Source organism: Maylandia zebra, linkage group LG17 (assembly GCF_041146795.1).
Source record: "Maylandia zebra isolate NMK-2024a linkage group LG17, Mzebra_GT3a, whole genome shotgun sequence".
Taxonomy (NCBI): Eukaryota; Metazoa; Chordata; class Actinopteri; order Cichliformes; family Cichlidae; genus Maylandia; species Maylandia zebra.
This window is the reverse complement of record NC_135183.1, coordinates 25,811,553-25,832,603: the sequence shown is the minus strand read 5'-3', so window position 1 is coordinate 25,832,603 and position 21,051 is coordinate 25,811,553. Positions and strand designations below refer to the sequence as shown.

The window sequence follows — 21,051 nt, the reverse complement described above, 5'->3', positions numbered from 1 at the left end:
TGATTAAAATGCTCAATTGAGCAAAAGAATGATGTATGCACAATCGCAATAATATGTAGAATTTTATAATTTTACAAGTCACAGGATGGAAATATAACTGTGCAGAAGCACCTGTCTGATTATTCAGGGACACTTCTCAGTTTACAATGATCAGTATTTCTAGTTATCTACACAGCTTCTGATTTTTATTTTATACTCGTGGTTATTGTGTGGAAAGTTCAGACACAGATCTTCAGCTCTGAAGAAAGAGGTCAGCAAATTTCAGAAGACTTTTTCAGATTTCTGTGGAGCAACAAAAGTGACAATGAATCAATTCTGTGATTGAGAGAAAGAGTGATCGCTCTTCACTCCTCTGCCTTCCCTCGTAGAAGCTGGCCTGCTTGATTTCTAGAGAGGAGTGTGTTTTCACAGCACTTCACCTGCAGTATCAACGCTGGTACTTACGCCTACTCTCAAAGATAGCCCTGGACTTCTCATAAAGGTCATATGGGTCTGGCTTTGCCAGGGCCAAGGCCTCGGAGGCAGACTCAGGGACCGAGGCCCTGTGAAGATGGTGTGTTGGGAAGGGGGCGCTGTGGGGGATAACAGGAGCCGACAGGCTGGTCTGAGCAGGGCTGCTCTGGCCCTGCTGGGACTCCCACTGCTCCAGCACCTGCAAAGCACAGCGGCATGAGCGGTCAGTATTTCCCTTCCTGCTCTCCCACTCCTGATGCTTGATTTCATCCTCAAAATCACAGTAAGAACCGTAAACTCCTAGGCACGGTTTCGTTTAAGGAGCTGTGACAGTTCACTAAACCCTGCCGCGCCCATTTATGGCTGCTACACCCGTCAAGCTTTGCCTGCTCGGACATATTTACAACTTAATAATGCATGTCTATTTTCAGAGAAAAGTAAGGAAAACTACTCATTTCTAAATTTCAAAAAAAATTATGCTTTCGACTCACAAAAAGGTGCCTGTCAATTTACATGTTTTTATGTAACCGTAACATCTGTCTCCTTCTCATTTTAAGATTAAAACATGTGGTGAAAGAAAAAACATACTGGAAAAGACTTGATGCTTTTAGCTTTGGCAAAAAGACAACTCAGGAAACTGATGATGATGCCCTGGGCATTAAAAAAAGCACCAAAGTGTGTCAGTTACAGACTCACTTGAACTCGCCGTTTACTGTTTTTTCCAAACTGTTTTAATGATGATGTGTATTCAGAATTATAATTTTACATCTTTGATTGAAACATCAGGAATGCAGCATTTTGCAAAGTCAGCCTTCGCCTTGTATTTTTGAGATAACTATGACAACTAAAGAAATACCCCAAATGTGACTACAATAGGCAGCCCTGCTAAAATATTTTAACATCTGGGAAAGAACAAAGCTTGACAGGCCTGCTGCACCTAATTGATGTGGTTCAATATTTCCTGTTAGGGGGCAGTGTTTCGCCAACTGTCAATTCAAGCATGTTAGTGAGGTTAGTAGTAGAAATAAGCAAAATACTGCCAGCTGTTTCTATTTGGCATTCAGATCACAGTGTTTATGGGGATGTGTGCAGGGAGGAAAGCACCTGACATATGTGATTGGCACATCTAGATGGACATTTAAAAAAAATGATAGACGATTCTAAGGGCCAGAGCAAAAGTTATTCTCTATCTGTAAGGTAGAGTGTGGTATATAATCAGAAATCGGATAACTTTCATCCAGAAAGACATCTGAAAATGTGCTGTCAAGCTTTGGAGGTGACAAAGGCAGTTTTGACATCACCAGTCAAAGTGTCAGCCTTGATGTGTCAGATAAGCGGGGCCGCCTGAGTCATGGCATGACACTAAGCAGATAGCCAAGATGACATGTTGACATGTCAAAAAAGGGTGAGCGACAGATCTGGAGGGAACAACAGGCCTTTTGAAAGCGAGACGGCGAGATTGGCTGCATAGTGCCATACTTTAATACTGAGAAATGCAGGTCATCTGGTTCCAGATGTACCGAGAATAAATATCAACTTCATGGAAGCTCTGGTCAGGAATGAAAAGCAGCTCCGCTCTTTGCAGTTTTCAGTCGCGTCTGCTATTGATGTGAAGCACGTCTGCATAGGGCAGGCTGCTGAGACTGGGGACCTTGTTAAGGCGGGGAGTAGACTTCTGCATCCTGATCTCTCTTTCACTCTGTCTCTTCTTATTTGAGATTAAGACACTGAAGCAAGCACACTATGGCGATGATCTACTTGATCACATGAATAGAGCGCACTGCAGGCTGACAGCATTGCTGAATGAAAAACACCTGTATGTGTTGCCACATTAAGCACTGTTCTCCGTTACCTACAGTATCGGCTGAGTTTGATTGGCAAATCTTAATAAGCTCATTTGCAAATAAAACTCTTGGGAGTTGTGGGGTGAGTGTTTGCAGGACTATAGGTCAATATGGCAATTAGGAGATTTCCTGTCTTCCCTTATTAGCCAAAGTCCTCCATATTTCATTCTCTGCTGCAGAAGTATTCCTTTAACAAATTACACCTAATTATACGAGTACTAAAGTCTAGTGTCGGGGGCTTTAGCACCTAAAAGAGAGGGGCAGGCGCAGGTGGGGCATCCAAAAAGGTGAACAAACAAGACAAGAGAGAGGTTGTGTATGCTGACTGCTGCACTACAAAAGCTCAGAGTTTAGGATTACAATTATTCTGAGAGAGATGAAAGACGATGATTGTGTTGAGATGGAAGGAGAAACGATGAACAATGAGGGGATTTCAGCAGACAAAGCATCTTAAAAGCTGCACAACTGAGGTTTCCTCTGATGTTAGTTGGGAACTGGAATGGGGACAACATTAGCTGGGGTCAGGGACTGGTCAGAGCAGTGCTGGGAAGATGCCAAGGCATGAAAGGAATATGAGGGTGACACAGATAAAGCAAAATGAATCTGATCTGAGAGGGTGTTTGGTGGACAGAGTTGTTAGAGGCCTGTAGGGACAGCAAATGACAGTGTAGTAGTGTATTTATAACAGCAGTGGAGGCAGGACTCGGAGCTAAAGGCAAGTTTGCAGAGATGCCACATGACGGGTTTTTGCTCTACTGGGTGGAAAAAAAAAAGAGAAAGAAGGTGAAAGATAAATGACCGTGGAAGAAAAGCAGGGTATAGATGTGCAGAAAAGCTTTTGAAACATTTTGCCAAATGGACAAATGTTATGAAATGAAGATTAAAAAGGGGATGAAACATATCTGGCTCATGCCAAAGCATTGAACACAGATGGATAGCAGCACTAGAGCTGTAGCATAATAGTCCTAATGCCCTGAGTGTAAATTACCCTGATGGCACCCAGCCAGGCTATGAATCACGCCTGACTTGGAGGATACAAGTCTAGTGATGTTATGAGTGGGCTACTTGGACTTTCTGCCATCTCATAACGATAAAGAAGGGCTGAATATCAAAAGCGGGACACGGACATATAGTGAGTCACCAGTGGGGGTTAGTACGACGGACAAAAGAGCAGACAAGTCACTGCTAAATTTAGAGTTTTTCCAGTTAGCACATACGTATGCACACTGCAGCCACTGGTGGTAATCTACAGAATAAAAAAGCAGAAATGTGGATAGTCTGGATTTCTGAGGATGTTGCATGTTACCTGCTTAGGGGTCTTCCAGGGTGAATAGTGACCTGTAATGTTGAGAGAACAAAAAAACAACTTATGTTTTAGACGGAAAAAGATGAGATGTGAGGCTTATTTTTACCCAATGAAGCCAGGGTTTCCAGGGTATATCTTAGAGGATAATAAAATGAAGAAAACATCTGAATTAAATTTAAACCAAATGAAGACAATAATGGGACATGACAGCAGTGTTTGTAAGTGGTAGAAAGGACGAAGAAAAGGACGTCTAAAACATGATGAAAGCACAAAGCAAGCGATGGCAAATACATTTCTATGAGGCAGAAACCAACTGTGAATGTAAAGTGAGATTAAAATAAGACCTGAGAAAATTCACTGCTGCACATACAGAGTATTTGCTACTGATAAAACGTGATTTTTATTCTGATTTGGAGATATCAGGTAATAATGTTTGCCTTCTGTTAAATAGAAAGCGAGGCCAAACTTTATACTGATGCATTTTAAACCTGCGTTATTATATTTATAGCCACTTGGGGCAGCGGAAACAAGCTGTAAACAACACTGACAAATTATTACATTATTACACAAGTATTCCTAAAGGAAATTCAAATCTCCTCAGCTGCTAAATGCTTATCTATGAGCAGGTGCGATTATTAGAGAAATCAGCTGCATGTTTGCTGAACATTTTAGGCCATAAATCGAAATCAGCTGCATGAATAAAAAACATTAAAATGTAGTATTACAAATCCTGATCCTCACAAATACAGACACTCTGGTTTTACTAATGTGACATAGACAAACTGTTCTATATTATCATGTACTGCACACCAAATGAGGGCAGTCTACTGGTGACACAGGCTCCAGAGCTCAGTCAGCTGTGACAGGTAAAAAATATAAAAATGACTCACTGATAAATGTGCACCAGCCAACACACTTGAACATGTGCACACTTAGCCTCAAGAGAAAAAGTCACGGATACAGATGTAATCCTACAAACTGAGTCTTCAGTGAGCTCGCTGACTTTCAGTGTTTCAATGTCTGTCACATGGACAGCTGTCAGCAAGTCATCCAACAATAATCAAGATAAAGGTGGGGGTCTTAGTGGAGATTCAATTCCTATGTGATTAAATAAAATCTTTAATTCAGATTAAGCTCAGATTGAGCATCAGAATGGGGAAGAAAGGTGATCTGAGTGACTTCCAATATGGATTAGCTATTGGTGCCAGACAATGTGATTTATTTTCCCACATGTGCATCTGCAGGGTTTACAGAAAATCCTCCAAAAAAAAAAAAAAAGAGCAAATATCCACTGAGCGCCAGTTCTGAGTGAAAATGGCCTTCAGTGGTCAGAGGAGAATGAGCAGACTGCTTTGAGCTGTCAAATAAACACTCATTGCAACCAAGGTATGCAGAAGAGGATCTTTGAACGCAAATCTTAAAGCAGAGACGCTACAGCAGCAGAAGACCACAGCTAAGAACAGGAAACTTAGGATCCAATTCACACGGGCCCACTACAAACAACACAAAAACATGCATCCATCCTGCCTTGTGTTAACCATTCAAGCTGCTGCTAGTGGTGTAATGGTATAGGGGATATTTTCTTGGTACCCTTTGGGCACATCACAGCCTATCCCAGTACTGTTTCTGACCATGTCCCTCCCTTTATGACCGCAGTGTACCAGTCTTCTGATGGATGCTTCCAACAGGTTAAAATGCCGTGTCACAAAGCTGAAATCCTCTCAAACTGTTTCTTGAGCTGTACTCAAATGGTCTCCACAGTAACTGGATCTAACTCCTATAGAGTGTGGATGTGCATCTGACAAATCTGCAGCAGCTGTGCAATGCTGTCATGTCAGTATGAAGCAAAAATGTTTCCAGCATTTTGATGAATCGATGCCACTTCTGGCAGTTCTGAAGGGAAAAGTTGGCCCAACCCAATACTAGCAAGGTGTAGCCAATGAAGTAACTGGTGATTGTGGGCTACTGGTAGGGCTGCACGATTTTGCATAAAATGAGAATCATGATTTTTTTGCTTAGAATTGAGATCACGATTCTCTCACGATTTTCTTTTCCAGTATAAATATTTATTGCGCTTATTAACTGCACATCAACTTCGTAACAGTTGAGACTGAACATAAAAACAATAAATAAACATAAAAACAACAAATGTCTCGTTTTGTTGTTGCCGCAAAATGTTGTACTGCTTGAAATTCCGTCTCCACCGTTGCTCGACACTGCGTGTATAGAGCAGGTAGTGCAACAATAGAAAAATAGTTGCGGGACGGCACTGTGTAGCGTTTGTCTAGGGTGTTGATCATTTTCCTAAATCCCTCGTTTTGCACAGTGTTGATGGGAGCCCTATCTTTGGTCAGGTGATAAGTAATAGCCTCCGTAATTTCTTTGTGCCTGCGGGAGTTCGACGTGTATAGGGAAGCGCTGTATAAGGTTCCCGTTATTGATGTTTGGGTGGTTGACCGGGACGGATTTTCTCCTGTCACTTTCTCATCATCCCTGACGTGCTCTCCGTTGTTTTGTCCCTGCTAATTTTAGCATCACACGGCACAGCTTCTGTATCACGTGGTATAAGGCTCCGCCCTTGTCATTTGTTGAGCAGGAAGAGTGAGCGCTTGTTTTCATGCAGATTACGTCCCGGATCAAAATGCGGTACAATCGTCGTCTTTTTTTTTTTCTTTTTTTTTTTTAAATCGTTGTCATTTGGAAATGAGATCGCACATAAGTATGAATTGAGATCGCGATTTTCTAACGATTAATCGTGCAGCCCTAGCTACTGGGCTACTGTGTAACCAAACATTTAAACGGTGGTGTACATTAAATAATATGAATTGTTTTCAACTTAATAAATTAACAATTCTAAATTTTCTAAAGGCAACTAGTTGCTAATTTGTCTAACTACATAACCACCCAGCTACAATGATTTACCATAAAAGCCATCACATGTCCTATCCCCAGGTGATGTTTCACACCAGGAAGGTATGAAAAAAATTAACCTAGGTCTAAATCTGTTCATCTAAAGGTAACTAGGGGATCCAGAGGTAGTATAAAAGAACTGAACACTCAACATGAATCCATTGTTTCAGTTTTCACTTGAAATGAGGAAAGGCTGACCTCACTCAATACCTCTGATCAATCTTCAGCAAACATTTCATTAAAGCATTCAATATCAGCACTCAGCAGGACGGCAACTACACTAGGCAAAGAGACGTTTGTGAATATATCACTGATCTGTCAGTGCCTACAGCAATAAAACTCTGACTTTCACTTAAGTTCAGGGTGACCATAAAGTGGTTTTAGTTTGCAATGCAGTGCAGCAAGTTAAGAACATACTTTCTCCTTTCACTTCCCAATTCATCTTGCTTTGACCTTTAAAATGTTATTCCACACATTTCAGCTGCTTACAACGTTGTCCAAGCACAAGAACCAGAATTCTGAGTTGAGCGATGAAAGAAAATCATCAGTAAAAAAGTACAAGACATGCAGCAAGCATCAAACACTTGTATATATGCATTCATATACATGCAGACACAGAGTAATGAAGCACTTTTCTTTAGTGCAATTCACAGGAGCATATTAAGAAAAGGTGCATTCTCCATCTTCTTTATTCACTTTTTCTTTCTCTTGTCTTTCAAGTGCTGCCACAGTCTTCCCTCTGGGAAGCTTCAAGCACATGCAAATTGAGGGATCAAATTAAAGGGTGACTGCTCGAATTATGCACCAGCCTTCCCAGTCTTGGCCTGGCCAGACTCCAATCGCACTGTAAAAACATTCGTCTCACTGAGCCACTAGTGGAATGGTGACAACATGGAAATTAACAAAGGCTACAAAGAGAACTCCAGCAATGTTTTTCAGAGCACTGGCTCTTCTCTGTCAAAACAAGCCAAATAACATTTTTAGAAACAAACCAGTTACAGGAGCTTATCTAAAACTCAATAACAATTTCACTTTCAATGCACATGGGAGCATTTTTATCAGCGCAAAAAAAGAAAGACTTTTGAAGTGTTATAACTTGAGGGGCAGAGAAGGATTTTTGCTTTTATTCCCAAAGAAGGTGAATCAATGAACAGCTTTCCAGAATACCTAGATTTGAGTCTTTGTGGAGGGTACAGTGAGCAAAAGAGGCAACAACAGAGCAGAACCTCCACATGGGTAAAAGAACCTGAGATAAGCCAGACCGACAGAAAGAGGGTGAACTACCTGGCATCACTGACGGAGGTGATCCACGGGTTAAAGACACTGTTAGCTCAGGCATACCAGACATTTATGCAGACGTAGGTGTCAAAGTGCCCCATGGCTAGAAGTTGAGAAGGGGTGAGCGGCTGAGAGAGAACACCAAGAGAGAGAGGGAGGGCAAAAGGAGCTGTTCGTGGTGCTGAAAGCTCTTAGCCCAAATGCTAATCAGATCTGTCAGCTCAGCTACAGAGAGCTACATGAACCCTGCAGCGTCCAACTTGCACTTAAGTTCTGAGCTAACTGGTGTCCTGTCCTACTGTATGCGTCAGCCTTTTCCAATATAAGTATAACAACAGCAATACACATCAGTAAAAGTGCACAGGTAATGACTGCGTCTGACTCCACTCCATCCATGGCACAGCTTCAGGTAATAGTGAAGGGCATTTGGTTGAAGTTGTGCCTCATTTTCAATTCCTGGTTTCTGGGCAAAACTCTAATTAAAGAGTTTGGAACTGGAAATGTTTCCAGAGATGCTGGAGCTGGCAGGGACTTCACAGAAAGCACTGGTTCTCAAAAGCGCCAAATTAAATCTTACATGTTGGCTTATTAAAACCTGCTGCTGTCAAAATTAGCTTCCAATGGGGAAAAAATGGGTGAATGTCATTAAAAAAAAAAAACAGCAAAAAATATCAGCGGTTGTGTTACTGTTTGTTCAGAACATAGACTGTATTTAAAGTTCTGTATTGAGAGTTCTTAAGTGCCTAAAACCTGCATTATATGTAGTGACCATTAGGGGGCTCCTTGGGTTACCAAAAGTAGTCTAATTAAATAAAAAAAACTGACAGAAAACAACCCTATTTCTTCCTTGATTTCAGCTTGAGTAAATGTTTAATTTTTATGAATGTGATGGGTCTTCGGTTTCTCAGTTCATTCAGCCGTAGCCATGCAAGCCTAGAGACCAGCTATCTGGCAACCACTGATTGCAATGCACATTCCCCAACTGGTTGCTGAGTTGTTGCTGGATGTTGTTATGAAATTTGTTCCTAAAACGTGAATGAATCAGGCCTTGAGACTGGTCAGTGATCCCCTGGCAACTGCTGGTCGCTAGGGAAAAATGTGTATTCTTCAACTGATTGGTGAATGGTTTTTAAAGGTTTTGGGCAGTCGTTATTAACACTAACTATGGGTGACTGATGAAATCTGCTGGTACCCAGTAAAAGGGCAAGGGTTTTTTTGGTGAAGCACTGTCTTTCCAACTGATTTTACCCAGCCAACAACTTCCAGCTACCCCTTGCCAAACGGTCCTGAATTGCACATATTTCCCTAGTGACCTAGAGCTTGCCAAGAGGCTGCCAACTGGTCTCTTGGCCAGTGTGATTGAAGCCTTACTTCTGGGGAGAGGTCTCAAAATAGAAGAATTGCTGTAGGATATCCACAGATGTGTAAGGAGACAAAACAGGGTGGTTGCCAATAAAATCACCTCTTACAGCTCATTAAACTGTGACCGGTGTGAGACTCGCAGCACCACCTGTGAGATTTGAGTTGCAGGTCTTCCCTGACCCAACATGCTCAAAAAGACGAGCTGTAAACATTAGCCAAGCTATTATCCATCGTAATAAAACTGTCATAATGCTGGTGAAATGATGATCTACCTCTTAACATATAGCAATTTGGCTCGCTTCTTTAGCCCACTGGAGGCTGGCCACACTTTCTAATTGAGCTGGCTGTTTTTTGTGCCCCACAGCAGAGTAACAGAAAGTGGGAGAGAGAGAGATGAGAGGAACTGACTGATATCTGTCACCAAACAACTGTCATGCTTCAGTCTCTGACACGTTCTCCAAATATTTGCCAGTTCAGGGCCAGGCACACAGCTCATCCCTTTAACTGAAATGGCAATCTGATGCGGAGGACTGAACGAGCACCACAAGCTTAAGTTTAAATAGTGTGTATATGTGTGCATATGTTTGGATTTGATTTTTTAATGGCCACTCTTTAATCCTGCAGACAGATCTACCACCTTGTGACAAAAAACACACACATATGCACAAAAACACACACACACACACACACACACACACACACACACACACACACACACACACACACACACACACATAAAGTCAACTGGAAGTGAGATTGACAGCTTTTATGCTTTCATAACACCCACATATTTCACAAACTCCCACAACCACAATCCGACAATACTGTTATGGCTTTTTTTATGATGGTGTTACTATGACAACACACTTCTAATGTCCAGCATCAAAGATCAAGAATGGCTAGTGAGGCGAGGAAGGTTCAATTACAGGTTCCCCTCACACACTTAGACAGTGCATCCTGTTTGTGTCAGTTCCACAGCTGTATGTACAAACTAGAAAGAAGTAAAGTAACTCACTGAAGTAGAAACAAGAAGCAGCACAGGAAAAATGCGACTTCACAGGAAAAATTAAAAACAAAGAGAGTTAGTATGATCAACTCTTTGTTCAGCAAGCCTTGCCTTGCTCAGCTTGGTGTTGTCATGGACACAGAACAGAACATTTACTACTGTAATGCAAAGTGCACATGACTTCTCAGCTTTGGAAAGTCATTGTCGCACAGAGAAATAGAGTAGTTTTACTCACAGAGAAGGTGGCAATTCCTGCAATCTTGACAATGTGTATTTAAATGACGAGGGTCAGAAATGATAAGATCTGCTGTCAGTACAGTTTAAATAGTAAATGGTGAGTGGACTGGTGCTTAAATTTACAAACGGACCACTTTTTAAAATACATGTTCATCCATTCATGATAAGAATTAATACAATTTTTTATTCACGCTATCAGATGCACACTTACACTCCGATCGCTGCATCTTGGGATATTTAGGATGCAATTTCTTGTATTTTGCCCTTTAACTTGGGCTCCACCTGATTAGCTAGATTCCTAGTGCAAGATAGTAAATACCTTTGTATCCATCCTGCTACTATTGTCTTCAAGTTTAAAGTTGGTCATACACAATGAACTATAGTAGACCCCTTTTGTTTCATTGAAACAGCTCTGATCCGTGGGACATGGACCTCTGCGGTCTCCTATATTTCTAAGATGATACTTAGAAATATGATACTTAGAGCCCAGAGGTCTACCCCACCTCTGGGCTGTGGGGTAGACCCTCTGTGATTCAAGCTTGTTCCTGCTGTTTTCCCAGGTGCACCAACAGTTTGGGATCTGTGGAGGCCTGCGCTCCTAAAGCGCGATCCATGATCAGTTTTTGCAGCATGGCAGGCTGTTTAACTTTTGTTTGTTTAAGTTTTGTCATAAAAGCAACTGATCATAACAAAGTATTTTCTTTTAAAGTTCAGTTAAATCTGTTGTTTTAGTGGTTTTTCTTCTTTTTTTTAACTCAAGCTTTATTTCCATGACTCCCAAAGAACTCGTTGTTGAAATCCCGACAATAGAAGCACGCTGCCTGTTGACCAAATGAGGACATTTATGATCAAACCTTCCAGTCAATTAAGCCTCATCACCTTGAAAAAGCCAACACTCATAATATAGTTATGATATTTATCCATCCCTTAAATTTCAGTTTGACTCCTGAGCCATTTTTGCCCAACAAATGGCCACTCTGTCGCTCATCACCAGTAATTATTGTGCCTGTGTGTATGGGTGGCACGTGTATGTGTGTCAATGCCAGACAGGCTCATTAGTGGCGATCTAGACCATTAACAGTCTGTGTCCTCGTTGCAACACCAGCAGAGATGCAGGGCTGTAATTAGCTGCCGAGACTATCATCTCTTTCACATGTACGCTCGACCATTTAGCTTCCACTAACATGCCACATTCTCCCTCACTGCTGCCCGCCCACGCACTCGCACAAACGCCGAGCCACATGGTTTGATTCACACAGTTTGTGCGCACACCTACACAACAGCCAGGCACACACTTTCCTCATCTTATCCGCACAGATCCCCAGGCAAATTTTGCACGCAAGCCCCCGCACACTTACATAAACTCCCCTTGCTAGTAGTACCATGAGTAAACTGTACATTATGCCTGGTTTGACATTTCGCCTCATGTGACCACCAGCTGCTTTAGAAACCGTGCAGACCTCAGGTGAAGGTCTGCTCTCTAGAAAAGGAAAAGAAGAAAAGAACAAGGGTTTGATTCAGTGAGCCTCCTCTAGCCTCCCAGGGAATCAGTGTGTAACTAGACAGTGATTCATTGGCTGTGTGTGTTCAAGATGGAATAGTTGGAAACAAAAGAGAGAAAGAGAAGGGGAGGAAAGAGCAAGAGAGCGATGAGTTCGGCTCTCTGCCAGTAAGCCACAGTCTGTCTGCCATGTTCACACTTGCAGCTCTGTCCCCACCGGTTCCAAAGCTGAGGCGGTGCCCGCCAGGGATCAATATCCATTCCTATCGGCACAGGGAGGGAGCCAGGGGGTATTGTGCATGAAGGGCGAAATGCTGAGATTATATCAAGTAGAAAATGCGATGGGAGCCTTATTGCCATCAAACTTAGACCACTGAACTCTATATTGTGCTTTGAATCCCTTTCCTGTCTGTGGGAGGAGTAGAGTCACTGACCTCGGTTGCCTCTTAAACAAATCAAGCGCTCCTATTTGGCTTTTAATGGGATGGAGTGATTACTCAGTGACTGCACGAGCGTGTTTGAATAAATTCTGCTTTAATATGATGCATATTCAACCGTGTACCTAGAAATGATTTTGTTTTGCACACAACTGCAATGAGGCTGATTTTTTTTTAAAACACAAGACCAACATGAAACAATTGATTCAATAGAAGTGGATAGAATCGGTTTTCTGCTGTAGCTTTGATGTGAAGCTGGCAGGCTCCTTCATGATATGAGGATACATTTTTATAAAGGGCCAAAACATTTGCACACTCTACCATCTGTAGAATAAGGAGGGGATGTTTTTCTCATTATCATTTAATATTTTAATATGCCATTATTAGTTCATTAGAAGTATATAACCAGCTTTGCATTAAGCATAAATTGAAGTTTTTGATCTTACATTATTCTTTGCATTACAGTGATGGTGATAACTTTAGTTTGATTTTTTCTTACAGGTACCAGAATAATAACATGATTTTCCATTGCAGATGTAACCATGATCATTCCATACACATTGCAGTTTGTTGCTCATTCTAGAGTTGTGCTCAAGGTAATTAAAGGTTAAAAGCTACAGCCAGCGCGAGTCTGGCTGATCTATGGAGGGCAAAGGCTTTGAGCTTGGAAGGCCGCACGCGCTTACACAGCACTTATAAGATGTCATTCTTGGTGATTTTGTGCTTAGTCATGTTTTAATATGTTTTAAGTAGAAGTAGCTGATCCAGCAATATTCATTTAATATTATATACTTGATTTAGAGCAATACACACTGATGGTCTGAGTAAATGAAAGAGTCCTTGTAGCTGCCATGTTGTGTCTTAGCAGGGTACAGACGGTTCCAGGAGACGGGGGCAGTCAGCGTCTGCCCTCGGGAAGGAGACAATGTTATTCTTTGTGTTAAATAAAATTGTCAACGTTGATTGTATTACACCTGTCACTACGCATGAGGGGGCGTTCTAATACCCTGATTTCATAAAACTATGGTGATGTGTTTTTTGAGACGAGATCTGAGACCGTCTGCATACAGTGTCCATCTCCCACGTGTGTGATCATTAAATCATCGTTTGACTCAACCCGACCGGACCAGTGTTGTTATTGTGGGTTTTTCCTCTGGTGTCCATCTCCAATATTTTTGAACCATAACACATCATTTCTAGTGCTATCGTTGTCTCGTTTAAATAACTGAAGGGCTAATGTTAGCCTCTCACTGTAAAATTAAAGAGATCTTTTTTATGGTGAACAAATGTAGCCTAATGCGTTTCAGATGGTTGACTGTGTGTGCACCTTTTGGCATTTATCTTTTTTTTTTTTTTTTACCTCCCACGTGTAGGATTTTTAAAAATTTTTTATCAACTCACAGTTGGCTTTCAGCAAATCTAGAAAGATGGGTAAACATTAACATCATTAGAAATTATTTGATCTCTTATCAAAATTCACCAGAGACCCCAGTCTTCCTCTCTCTGTGTTGCTGTGTGTGAATTCAAGCACTGGATGAACAGATTATTTTTTTGTGCTTGGGTGGAGACAATTTCAGCTCGTATTCGTGCAGCTTATCCAGCTTGTTCTTCTCCAAGTGAATGTGCAATTAAATTTTGCCCCGTTTTTTAAAAAAAATAATATTTATTTATTTTAAGGCCACAGCAGTCAAAGCAATTGTTCCCTGCCCTGAAACAAAGTGGTAGTTCCATCATCAAAACTAAAAATTGAAAGCCATCCAACTTGTTGTTAAATGTTGTATTTGTTAGTTAAGATTGGTGCTATCTAATCTTTCCATAAAAGATAAAACCTTTTAACTGAGATATACAATTTTGCTGTTCCCTTATGTGAGAAGTAAGATCGCAGTCACCCAGGCCTGACGGAAACAGGAAACAGACCCTTTGCAGCTAAATCCAACATGTTTCAGAATGCGCAACTTTTACCTTGAATCTCTCAATCTCTGCTTTACATCATACTGCTCAGTTTCACATCCACCTAGTAGTAGTTGGGGAGTGTTGGCATCGCCCAATGATCTACAGGCTTGTGTGACTGAAGCCTAATATAAACACTGTTGATCATGCTCCTGAAAGGACTCCTCACCTGATGTGCCACCTTCAACCTGAACACTGTGGACTACACTGAGGTGTGGTGCACATGGATTATTTCAGTTTTATGGACAGAAACTTTGGTAATTCTTGATCAAATCTTGTTTCTGTCAGTGAAAATTGTGTGTCAAAAAATGGAGCTGTGCGATATGATGAAATATATTGGATGACAAAATTAAAACGCCTATTGTTTCATATTATACGCTATCGCTTGTTTCGTGCCCCAAACATGACAAACCTCTTCTACCATCTACCCAAGAATCACGTGAAAGAGTGTGGAGAGAGTTTACGGATGAGAAGAATAGAAATCACAATTACTTATTTGCAGAAATTGGCAACATTGTAGTCAGTTGCTACTCTGCAGTTCAGTGCATCCTTTTCCTTAACAGGAACAAACATGTAACACTGTGAACAAGCTTGATAAGCAAAGTATTCCTTTCACAACCCCAGAGGATCAGACATCGTAGTCAGAAATGGTAATGATTTAAGCATGGAAGGAGAAGCTGCAGCCATGTCTTGCTCTGCGTTTGATCTCACAATCCTGTCTCTTTCCCTCAAACCTACGCAGCTCCTATATCCTAAATATGGGATTCGATAGGAAAAAAATTCAACTTCTTTATTCAGACTTTATTCAGTCGAAAGAGAAATGAAGGCCCATGTTAAAGTCCCATTTCAACCACAGGTATATTCACCATAGAACCTTTGGAGGGACACAAAAGAAATGATCCCCTTGTAATCCCTGAAGATGGGATGATCACCCAGAACAACTGTTTTAATGTGCAGTGACCAACTATCCAGCAAAATGCCCCCTGGAGCACAACAGAGCCACTGCCCACTCTTTATAGGTGGTGGTGGTGGTGGGGGTGTGTGTCAAAGGTTTAAGCATTTTCAAATTTTTCACCATCTATAGGTTTCTACTTTAACCCCATTTCTCATGTTAATTTCTACCAACAAAGACTTCTAACAAAACTGAAAATAGTTTATTGTGATCATTTACTCTCAGAAGAGTGTGTACTTTGATCTTAACAAGCTTAAAGTCTGGCAGAATTTTCCTGCTTAAATCCCAAAAATACTCTCAGGAGATGCACGATGTCTAAAAACTCCACCCCACTGGTACATTTTCTTAACTTTACTCACTTTGACACAAATTTGTGCCGTATGTAGTTGTGCTGCAGTAACAGCAAGCTGGGTGGCCCTGACATTTGTTCCACCTTTCGCATTTGCAACTTGTCATGTCACAGGCAATCAACGCCATCGGATGCGACACTACGCCCTGATGTATTGCAGTTTACTGGCGCTAACATAACACAACCAGATTTCAGATTTTTTTTGTGATGCTGTTTTTTGTAGATTTTTTGGATTACAAACCCCTTCCCCCCCAAAAACCCAAAACATTATCTTCCCATGATAATACCTCATTTCATCCCTCTATTCCCCCCCCTGTTTGCTGGCTCCCTGCTCACTAGCAGAGACATGGGCAGCCTAATAAAGAAATAAATGGGAATAAATCTATTCAGTGGCCGCTGCTGACCTTTGCGCGTGAGTCTCAGTGGTGTCTGTGGCACCCAGGCGGTTGGCATTATGATTGGTATGCGACATTACACTACACAAAGAGGCAAAACACGGAACTACAAATTGGTTGCACACAAAAAGAAACAGCAGTGTCAGTTTTCCAAACGAGTTGGCTCAGATTCCAGCCCGCTCTGCAAATGAGAGCGTGCTAAAGTTCATGCATCATCACTTAGAGGATGCCAAGATAAATCAAGGACAGGTAAACGCAAAGAGAGGAGTCATTTAACAACATTTAACAATAAGGTTCCAGAGACAGATCCTATCTGCTTGGTTGATGAAGAGCCACTGTTGCCGTTTCTAGATTTAATTAAACTCTCTAACGTTTTAATCTTCAACGTCGGTGCTTCGGCTGAGTCATCGCTGACAGATGCACCGCCGCCACAATTCAATAAGAAGGCAATCTCAGTTTGTAGGCAGATCACAGGAAGCTTACACACAACTTATGCTCTGTCATTTGAGTCATATGTATATTTCCCAAAGACAAGACAGCAACTCTCTCATAGACATTGCCATTAAAAGACAGAAATATAAAGGTTTCTGGCCTTCTAGAAGAATACGGACGTTTGTACACACTTAACACTCAATGTCCTCCATCAGTCCGCACACACACTCAGCTACACGTAGATTCGGCAAATAACAGCCCTGTGTGTGACTCATGACAAAGTGCAGTGCATAATTATGATTGTCAGAGAGTGTGAGAGGGCCTCCCATTCTGAAAAACACAGAGTTGAAAGCACTTCAGAGCCATTTACCAGTGTTTCAAGGAAAAACTGTGCCAGTTTTGACATGCTTTGATTTGCGGGCTTTTATTTGGATCTTGTAGAAAAGGTAAAATTCACTATACATGTGAAAATGAAAAAAAGAAAAGAAAAAGAAAATCAGAAAGTGGGCTTGAAAATAACACAGAAAAAGCTTACGCTTTCAGACGCAATCAGACTATACTAGGGGACCCCTAGTATAGCTGGAGTGGAATCTGCTGTCAATGAGGAGCAAGGAACAGCGAACAGTAAAGCGGACTTAGCAGGACATCTGAGAGCAGCTGAAGATCAGTAAGTCATTGCTGTGCACTGAGGGACTGTAGCACAGATTTCTGCTGTCACTGGACTAAACCGCACATGCAAACACACCAGCAAAAGACGACAGAAATGAACAAGCAGACAGGAAGAAGGACAGAGATTCAAGCTCTTCTCCAAAGCCAGCAACACTACCTTTAACACCTTCTCACCTGTTCCACCTCTCTGAACCAAGAGGCAGGTCTCAGCTCCCACAGGGCACTCCTTGAGCAGCTCCACCACCTGTGTGTGACCGAATCCCTGCACGGGCTGCTTGTTAATCTCCACAATTAAGTCGCCCTCGCACAGGCCCGGGCAGCCCTGAGGCTCCAGGACTTGTTTAACACGCTGACCTGTGGCGCTGTCTGCAATCGTGAAGCCAAACCCATCCACGCCCTTCACCATGGTCAGGGTTAGTAGCTCTCCCTGGGTCGCGCCCGATGATGCCATAGAGACGCTGTCTGGTGGCGTAGTACCCGTGGTGGGAGGAAGCGAGCCATCTAAGTGGGTGTCCGCTGGGTGACCAGTGAGCAGCTGCTGCTGGGCGCTGACCGGGTCCTGACTGGGGTCTGTAACAAAGCGTGCCGTGCGGGTGAGATAATCTAGGTAGTTATCGTAGCCCGTCCTGCCGTTCACCATAATGGGCCGCTGCTCCATGATGCCCAGTGGGGAGATGATGGTGGTGGTGTTGTTGTTGGTGTTGGCAGCTTCCTCTGGCTCATACGGCAAAGGATAACCGCGACATAATACGAGAGTCACGCTTTGGCCAATAGGTACAGACTGGAAGAGTTTCACCACATCAGCATGGGTGGTACCCAGGACGCACACATCGTTGATGTAGACAATAACATCACCTGCAGAGAAAAAGCATGGACAAAAATATAGTGGTTAGGCATAATGGAGCTGGAACATTAGAAATAATGGGCACAGATGTGGGTGGCTAAAGGCGATTAATCTCAAGAATTGTAATAAACAGAAGCCACGTTCAGGCTCTTTTTAATTTTATATTGTACTTTAATGGCACATCAAATTACAATTAAAACAAAATGACCCTGAACTGAACAAAATTGCCATAAATCTAATTGGGCAAAGTTAAAGAGTGTATTAAGTATTAAGTGCTTTTCTTAAAAAAAAGAAAGAAAAAGAAATCACAAAGAAAAAATATTAAATATTAAAATTCAAATTTAAAAATACAGCTCTTCATCATAACCTTGGTCAATGGAATTTCAGTTAAAACCACTTCATTTAAAAGAAGACTTATTCAGTCTGCAGAAATTTGACAGCAGTGTTCTGGGTCCTAGTTGTCTCACTGCAGAGCAATAAAAGACCCCCAGCACAGAACAGGCGTCAGTGACATCAAACGTGATGTACTGATTATGACATAACAGAAACAGCAGGAAAAAGCAGGTGTTGGGGTGGAGGTAGTTTGCAGGGGTACCAGCAACTGTATATGGGCTAATGGCTCAGTCACACCAGAGTAAAGAAAGGATGCAATCTCTTTTCAAATAGGATAAATTGGTGGCTGCCTGCTGATTGCACTGGATTTTTTTCACATTTGGCAAGCAGTTGTGGCAAACAGCTGAGCAACTGCCTTCAGTTGCAATGTGATGGCAATTGAAGGCAACCTATTTCCATACAATTGCGCTCCAACTCAGGCTGACAGCAACCACTCTCAGAAAGACTGGCAAAAGTTTGCAAATAACAAGTGTCTAATTTATAAATGCAGATCAATCCGAGTGTAGACTACATCAATGAGCCCAGTTCATCTGTGTCTCTTTGGTAGAGGGCACTCGACTGGCTGCCAACTGTTTGCATTCTGGTAATATTTCTGTAAAAGCATTGTTGCTAAGCGCCTGTGTCATTTCGCAGGTAATTCGCAGTCCTGCAACAACTACCCTTGGCGAAGTAACTTTTGTTTCAAATCAGGCTTTGTGCGGACTTTGAATGCAATCAGTTAATGTCATTTTCTGGTTAACCTCTGTAGATGTAGATGGCAACAGATTTGTGATATTTGCCCATCTATCACAGTTACTCACTGCATTATTGCAAACAAATTGCATGTAATTGCCAATTTGAACCCATTCAATCACAAACCGATAACAGAGAGACTCGTATCTTATTTTCATTTTTATCACCACCTCCATGCACCAAAGTTGCCCTGAGGATGTCAGCTGAGTGTGAGTGGTTGTAGAACTGGTGCCCATCTTTAAAGCAACCAAAGGCAACAAGACTGCAAGTTCATTGCATACGATCATAATAACTTTCATCACGCCACAGTCTCCAATCACTGCTTCCTCTCATTCAATGGCAGCATAAGCAGTTTAAAATAGATTTATCAATATCATGTGCAGAAGAGTATCAGCAGACCCATCAGCTGATGGACCCTGGCTGGTACTGAATTCAGCTGATTGTAGCCAATGTACAGGGACTATAGACTGTCCTAACAATGCTAACAATCTGTCACACTTCTACAAAGGCAGTGGTGATTTAAGAGAACAGAAACAGCTTACCATAGTGGAGAAAATCACTATAAGCAGGAAAAATGACAGCTATAACAGTGAAATATTGTGGGATAATAATATACATATGGGAAAAGCAATCATCACGGAAGGGCTTGAGCCTATCCCAGCTGTAAAAAAGAGAAAGGAAGGCTACACCCTGGATGGACAGGTAACCAGACAATTTACTCCTAGAGCCAGTTTAGCATTACCTGATATCCTTTACTGTGAGAGGAAGTTTAGAATCAAGCAGGCACACTCTACACAGACCCCACCACGGTGTCACTCCAGAAATCATTATGTAGAATATCAAATATGCGGAAGAGCAGCTGGCCTGGATTTAATATCAAGACTTCATCTCTCTACAGCTATTCACATTCTCAGCTGTACGCTACATCTGCGCTGTCTCTCCTCAGATGGCTTGCAGCTATAAACCATTTCTACAGATAAACATTACCACCGATAATGTCTCAGCTGCCTTTTAAGTATAAAATAGTGCATATGACAAGTGGCTAAAATGTTTGTCTTTTATGGTCCCAAGTGGTTTTATTTGCTTGCTGCAGTGTACTGCACTGTAGATAAAAACCAAGCCAACAATTAAATGTTCCCACACAAAAGCTCTTAACATCCAGGCTTATCTTTTTCTCAACCAGATTACTAAATATAGTGTTTTCTGCTCCACTGTGGAGGAACCATGCAGCTTTTTCAAAACTCTGGGCAAGTGGGACTAAGAAGCACAATCCACATTAAAGTCTGACAAACAGCATTACCTGGGTTGATAATGAAAACAATTACATTCTAATTGCAGGCATAATTGTCACGCTCTTTGGAGAGAGGGCAGGGTGACACTGTCAGTGTGCATTGTAAAGAGAAGGCGTTAAAAAACAGCGATCTTTTGTGATTAATAAGCAAAGCATGTGCTTTAGTGATTGGCTCTCACCTTGCTAACCACCCTGCCCAATTCTCATAAAACGTGAACAGCACTAATAGATGGTTCAATTACACTTTTATTTATTTATTTTTACAAAAACAAGGCAATTTTTTTATTGATTTTCTGGATTGGCTGTGGAACTGCAACCGAGCAGCTAACCCCTCTGAGTGACAGCACACGTGGAAGTTAAAATATCACCGAAACGCTGTCTATCTTTGTAAACTGTGTCTCAAAAGCTTTTCGAGTTTAAACGCTCTGCTGGTATTGACAGAGCCAGCTCACACCTCTGGGCAATGTGACGTGAGGGACTTTTTAATTAATCTGGGTAAACGTAGCCGACATTTGCCTTGAGCATCAGTGTCAGAATCAATAGTTGAGCACACTGGCAGAAAACAAATGATGGTGCTGTGACCTCATGGCGCCCTCAAACCGCACATGTATCTCATTCTTTATAACCAGAGATGAAACGCAGATAAACCATCAACAGACACAGGCGGGTAGGAACTGTGATATAATCACATGTTTTACCAGGAATCTTTA

At 41.8% G+C, this 21,051-nt stretch overlaps 1 protein-coding gene across 12 annotated transcripts in view; it reads right to left on the bottom strand.

Moving 5' to 3' along the window:
* The window catches only part of magi2a (membrane associated guanylate kinase, WW and PDZ domain containing 2a), a 273,490-nt gene that overhangs the window by 23,191 nt on the left and 229,248 nt on the right, over window positions 1-21,051 (bottom strand). For 11 of the 12 annotated variants that reach the window (XM_004548382.3, XM_012918390.3, XM_012918391.3 and 8 more), the window contains 3 exons: window positions 17,256-17,936; window positions 3,604-3,635; window positions 445-652 (listed from right to left, as the gene is read on the bottom strand). In XM_004548382.3, coding sequence (XP_004548439.1) covers window positions 445-652; window positions 3,604-3,635; window positions 17,256-17,936 — 921 coding nt within the window. The remainder of the gene's footprint in view (window positions 1-444; window positions 653-3,603; window positions 3,636-17,255; window positions 17,937-21,051) is intronic. The other variant, XM_012918392.3, reaches the window with a different exon arrangement.